At 40.3% G+C, this 6,154-nt stretch overlaps 2 protein-coding genes across 2 annotated transcripts in view; one reads left to right on the top strand and one right to left on the bottom strand.

Annotated features, from left to right (window-relative positions):
• QDPR (quinoid dihydropteridine reductase) overlaps positions 1-6,154 on the bottom strand; it is a 167,660-nt gene that overhangs the window by 51,952 nt on the left and 109,554 nt on the right. The gene's annotated exons all lie outside the window — the stretch shown is intronic.
• Positions 1-6,154, top strand: part of CLRN2 (clarin 2) — a 16,180-nt gene that overhangs the window by 7,549 nt on the left and 2,477 nt on the right. Inside the window, exon 2 of the mRNA XM_069073938.1 lies at positions 4,943-5,122. Within this exon, the coding sequence (XP_068930039.1) occupies positions 4,943-5,122 (180 nt within the window). The remainder of the gene's footprint in view (positions 1-4,942; positions 5,123-6,154) is intronic.

Here is a 6,154-nt window from a genome sequence, read left to right as displayed (position 1 = left end):
TTAGCCTAGGGGCAGGGAAGATCTTTAAAATTTACATTCGCATTACAGCATCTCAAACTCAGCATATTCAGAACACAGACACTCTTATCTCCCCAATTCCACCGCTTCTCTCAACTTTCCTACTTCCGTTGAGGGAAGAACACTATCTTTCTAATAAAGGATTGACAAACTCAGTCATCAGCCTGGACCCTTCTCTTTCTCTCTCCCCTTCATGGCCAAGTTGCCACATTGCCAAGCCTTGTCAATTCTCCCCCCACATGTTTCTTGAATCTCTCCCTTTCACTTACACAACCTCCCCACTAGTTCAGGCTCTCATTACCTCTCACCTGGACTATTATCACATAACTTTTCTGTGTCAGTTTTCTCATCTGTAAAATGGGGATAATAGTAGTTGCTGCCTCATAGGGTTATTATGAGGATCAAATGATATTATGAATGGTACTTTGCACTGTATAAATGCTAGCTATTATTTCAATTGCCTCTTACTTGTACTCCAGTGCAGAGTCCAGAGGGACTGTTTAGTCCAGCCTCTGTTTAGCTGCCAAAGCCAAGTCTGACCATGAATTCCTCTGCTCCAGAAACATCAGTGTTGCCTCTAGGATAAAATACAAACATGACATTTGAAGTCCTTCAGACTCTGGCTCCAACTTCCCTTCCCAGGTTTATTCACATCACTCGCTTTCAAGCCCTCTGTTTCAGTCCATCTGGTCTACTTGCCATTACCAAAACTTGTCACACCATTTCTTTGTCTCTCTGCACGAGCTGCCCCTCCTGCCTGGAAGGTACTCCTTCTTCACCTCCACTTAACCCCTTAGCTTCCTTTAGCTTACTTCCTCTCTTATGGGAAGCATTTTATGATCCTTAGTTGTTAACAGAGTCCCTCATCAAGTCATTCTGAATATGCTTATTTGTTTATTCTTTGTATCTGACCAGAAGAATGCAAGCTTCTTGAGATCAGGGACTTAGGGGGGAGTCTAGACTAGCATAGGACTTTGCATGTAATGGGAGCTTAATCAATGCTTGTTGTATTGATTGGTGGATTCTATGTTCCTCCCATAACCTTTCTAGTGATATCTCTGGATCTGAGACTCTAGGTGGTATCCACTAGTACATTCTTGCATTCTCAGTGGGAAGGAGAGAACTGGGGACTGAAAAGAGATAAATAGATAGATAGTTGGTTGGTTGTTGTCCTTCATTCTCCAAGAGGACCAAAATGACATCACTATGCTAGAGTATGTCTGACTGTGGTTGATCAAGCCAACATGAGCTCAGAATGCTTTATCACAGGTTAGGCACATATAGTCTGTGTGAACATTTGGGGCAAATTCTCTAAATTTGTGCATCCCATTGGATGGATAGATGAATAAAATAGTTACTAGGGACTTTAGGTCCTTGAGCAGGGAAGAGATATGAATAAAAATTGTTTGATGAAGATTATCCTAGCAGTTGTATTTTAGATGGAGAAAATTACAAGCCAGTTCAGTGTACTGTAAAGAATATGGGTTTTGGAACCAGGTAAGAGGGGTTTGAATCATATAGTTGTTTATGTAACCTTGAGTAAGTCACTGTTAACTCTCTGGACCTCAGTTTCCTCATCTGTAACACAAGTGAATTGGACTAGATAATCTCTAAGGTTTCTTCCAGTTTCAAATCCTCTGATCTTATATTATGGAGGTAGGATGACCAAGCAGACAGATGAAGCAGGGCCACAGAACCAAATGTTTGTTGAACTAAATTGAATTGAATGAGGGGTTTGGACAGTTGAGGGGGTGGACAGCAAGAACAAATCCTAATAGAGTTACAAAGGAGGACCAGCAATGGCTCCCAAACTGCAGGGGTGAAAACTGGGAAAGAATGACTGAAGGAAAGACGTTTGTTTTCCAGTGTTAAATTTCAGGCGTCATCTGAAATTGTAAGGGGAGATCTAGAGATAACTGGAAACATAGGGCCCAAAAGAAAAGGTCAGTATTTAATATGTTTGAGAGGCATTTGCATAGAGATGGTTGAAAACGCAAAGGGATGCACTCCCATAAGGAAGGATGTGACTGAGAAGAGCAGAGGATTTAGGAGTGAGCTGTGGAGTCCCTTGACATTTCCTCCACAAGGGGAAAAATTAGCCCAGAAAGGAAACAGGGAAAGAATCATCAGAGAGATAACAACAGATTCAAGATTACATTGTGTCATGGGAAGCAGGAATGGAAAAAAGGAGGGTTGGGTCAACAGTGTCAGATTAAGCTGAGATATCCGGAAGGATAAGTACAAAGAAGGGACTGCTGGTTTTCATCAAAGAGAGACCAGTGACAAGCCAAGAGAAACTGGTTTCAGTACAGTGGCCTGTTGCTGCAGGTGTCAAAGGCTGCTATTTAATTGAAGTAGGAAGTAATAATACTGATGATAATTTTGTCCACCTATGCAATAGTCTATAGAACTTTGAATATAGAGGAATAATAACGGGGCGGCTAGGTGGTGCAGTGAATAAAGCACCAGCCCCAGAGTCAGGAGGACCCGAATTCGGTTCCAGCCTCAGACACTTAACACCCACACAAAAAAACTAGCCGTGTAACCTTGGGCAAGTTACTTACTTAACCCCAATTGCCCTCCAAAAGGCAAAAAAAAATAAAATAAAATAAAATAAAAATAAATAAAGGAACAATAAGTAGGATAGTAACTTTTCCCGGGACCCTTTCTACCTGAACCCCATCAAAAAAAGATAAGAACAAGGTAACAATAATGATAAAAAAAAAAATAAATGACATCTATGTAGCACTTTAGGTACCTGTTAGTTTTCCACAAATTCACACTTCCTATAATGATTGCTTGGGTGAAAACAGTGACTTCCACTCAGCTATATTATAGATTTAGTCCATCGTATTCTAAAAATATATAGGCCAAAAAAATTCTAAAATATATGAAGGAAAAAATTGAAACTACCACAAAATTTGATTCGATTAAAATATTACTTCGTATATATGTAGCTATATTAGTAATTTTCTAGATCTCAAGAAACAGAAACATGTTCATATCCATCTCAAATCTTACTACAGACTTTGTTAATGGCATAGAAACCATTAGTGGTACATATAGTGAATGGACACCAGGTGTCCTGTATTTTCTCTTCGTTGCTACTGTTGGGTTCCAGTCTTGTTCTTGTTAGAAGAATCCCAAGAAATTGGCTCTTTCCAGAACACATTCAATGGCCTGAAGGGGTTTGGGTCCATGGGGGATTTTATAATAAAATAGACACAAGGAAGACTGAGCTTTTTAACGAAGGCACCAATCTAGGGTAAGCAGACCCTAGGCACTCTTAAATCATAAATAGGTAAGATTCTGTTGTTGACAGAATTCCTTTGGTGACAAGGACTACACCCATGTATTCATTAGTCATTTTAGCTGTTTCTGTCCACCTGTCTTCTTTCTTTAGTAGAAGGGACCCAGTCTGGTTAGACTGCATCAATTACTATTCTAATATATATGGAGAAAACATGGCACCAATTATGATATCTAGGGCACCGATGCAGAACACTTTATGGGACATATGTTTGAGACAGGCCTCAAAAATGAAATAAGGAGCAAGGAACAACAAATTAAGTATGGTACCAGAGCTTGAAATTGGATAAGCAAACCAGGGATTTGTGCCAGGTGCACCAAAATTTATAAGTCTCCTGATAAAAGCTGCAGCTCCTCCCCAATCTTCCATATTAGATGTGGGCAGAAATGGCTATGTATCTGACCCTCCTGTGGCTAAAATTGTCCTTCCTTCAACATCTGGGGAAGTTGGAGCCAGGCATATCTACTTCCCATGGGCCTGCAATGGGCCCAGAACACTGAGCACCACCCTCCAAAACTGACAGCAAAGCATCCATAGGGGCATGGTGATAGAAAAAAAATGAATAGTGTCCATGGCAATTCATTCTGATTACCTGTGAAAGGGGAGGGGGGAGGTCAGTGGGGAGGAAGTAGTGGGCTGCTGCCCACTACCAGATGTTAGGTTCAAAAGTGATGTCGTATCTGTCCTGGCCCAGATAAGTATCAGGACTTCTCTAGCACTGAAGGGAAGTTCAGAGTCTTGGGGTGGAGACCAGGGCCAACTAGCCTAAGTAACTTACTTCCTCTTCAGAACAGTGGCAGCTTAGTACCATCCATTAGCTTTGAAGGCTCTGACATAACCTCTCCCCCATCCCACCAGATCCCTCAACTCCTCCTCTGATGGTTATTTTTGTGCCTCTGGTCTCAGGTACAAAAATTCCTAGTTAAGATTTCATACCTTACCAGGGCTATAACCACACAGGAAGAATTTGGTAACACCTTGCCAGAGTAACACTGTAATATATTTTAGTGGAAAATGCACTGGGTTAGGAGTGAAAAGGCCCAAGTCTGCCCCATTCTGCCTGTATGACCCCATACAAGTCGAGTTACCTCTCTAGGAATCTGTTTCCTTATCTTAAAAATGAGAGACTTGTCCTAGATGATATCCCAAGACCTTCTTTAAATTCTATGATACTTATATTTCAGGTTGCTCAGTGCCCATAAGCAGTACCAACCTAGCCCTCATACTAAAACCCTCCTTTGAAAAAGAACAGTGTCAATGGATAAAGGAGTGGTGTGAATCAGCATTCAGGAAAGATAAACTGGATCAGTTTAGATTGCTGCCTGTGATCAATTGTTTTTTAGCTATTTGTGCAAAATATTAATGCCTAAAGATCAGAGTCTAAAGGTTCTGGCCTCCCAAGGAGCAACAAATCCATGTTTCAAGAATAGGAAAAGAGGAATGTTTTTCCTAGAAAGGTGCCTGCTTGCTTTGTCCCTTCCCCAGTTCATTACTGCATTCATAATAAATGTGATTGTGTTTTACAAAGAAACAACCAAAATACCATATGCCCATAGTATAGCACTTTAATAACCCTTTAATGAAATACAACAATGATTGTTTCTTTCTTCCCAGTCTTTCCTCACATGGTGAAACAGCTGAATACTGGCCTTCACGTCATGATTTTAATCTTCCTTTTTGTGGCCATGGCCTTGGCTCTGATCAGTATGGGGTTTGCAATACTCAATATGATAAAGGTCCCATATCGTGCAGTAAATGGGCCTGCTGGTATATGTCTGTGGAATGTACTTGCAGGTAAGGCACATTCTTAAATTGCTTCAGATCTACATAATTATCAAACTGCCCTGGAAATAGAGTTAAGCTTATTGTAAGAAGACATTAAAATGCCTTGCTATTTCTTCATTTCTCTCTAATTTTATTTTTTTCAAATTCTGCCTTCTTTCTCTCCTCCCCTTTCCTTTCTCACTCCTCTTCCAACCCCCCTTTCCTGCATTGAGAAGCAAGGAAAATAAAACACCTGTTTCAAATATGCATAGTTAAGCAAAACAAATTTCTGCAATGACCATGAAATATACAAATCTAAATATATGTGTATGTATATACATAGCTATATATCATATGTTGTGTTTGCACATGTATTTATACACACATCATATGCACATATGTGTGCATGTATTTCAATCTGCACTCTGAGTCCATCACTTTACTATCAGGAGAAGGGCAGCAGGTTAAAATCATGGTTGACCACTGCATTATGTTCCTACGTCTTTCAAAGTTGTTTATTTTCACAATATTGTGGTTACTGTATAAATTGTTTTGCCATTTCTTTAAGATCAGTTTCTGATTTTCTCTAGATTTATCTATTGAAATAAATCTATTTTTCGTGGTTGTAAATTACTCAGGCTATTATAATAAACTCTCTGTTTTTGTCTACCCACAAAATATACACATGCTTATTTGGGTTGATGAGTGATTCAGGGTGTGAGACAGAGGGATGGGGAAGAAGAGAAGCCAAGAGAAAATGATGCTGAAAGAGCTGGGCCTAAGGAGAAGGGAGGAAATGGGGAGAGGAAGAGGGGAAGGAGGCAATGCAGGCTGGAGGAATGATGAAGGATATGTGGGTGGAGCTCAGTAGCTGAAGGCTCAGTAGCAACACCAAGCAAAGGATAAGAGAAAAGCAGCTGGCTTCCCTTCTAGAGTGTAAGCTCCTTGTGCATAGGGATTGTTTCATTCTTTGTGCTTATATCCCCAGTGCCTACCACAATTGATTAATTAATTAATTGTGGTAAGAGTGCTGTCCACCAAAGGTCAAGTCTATATGGGAAC

This window comes from Petaurus breviceps, unplaced genomic scaffold (genome assembly GCF_028583685.1).
Source record: "Petaurus breviceps papuanus isolate PSGF00001 unplaced genomic scaffold, PetGlider_PUasm1.0 140, whole genome shotgun sequence".
In the NCBI taxonomy this organism is placed as follows: Eukaryota; Metazoa; Chordata; class Mammalia; order Diprotodontia; family Petauridae; genus Petaurus; species Petaurus breviceps.
Note: the sequence above shows the minus strand (reverse complement) of the source record. Positions and strands in the feature narration are given on the sequence as shown.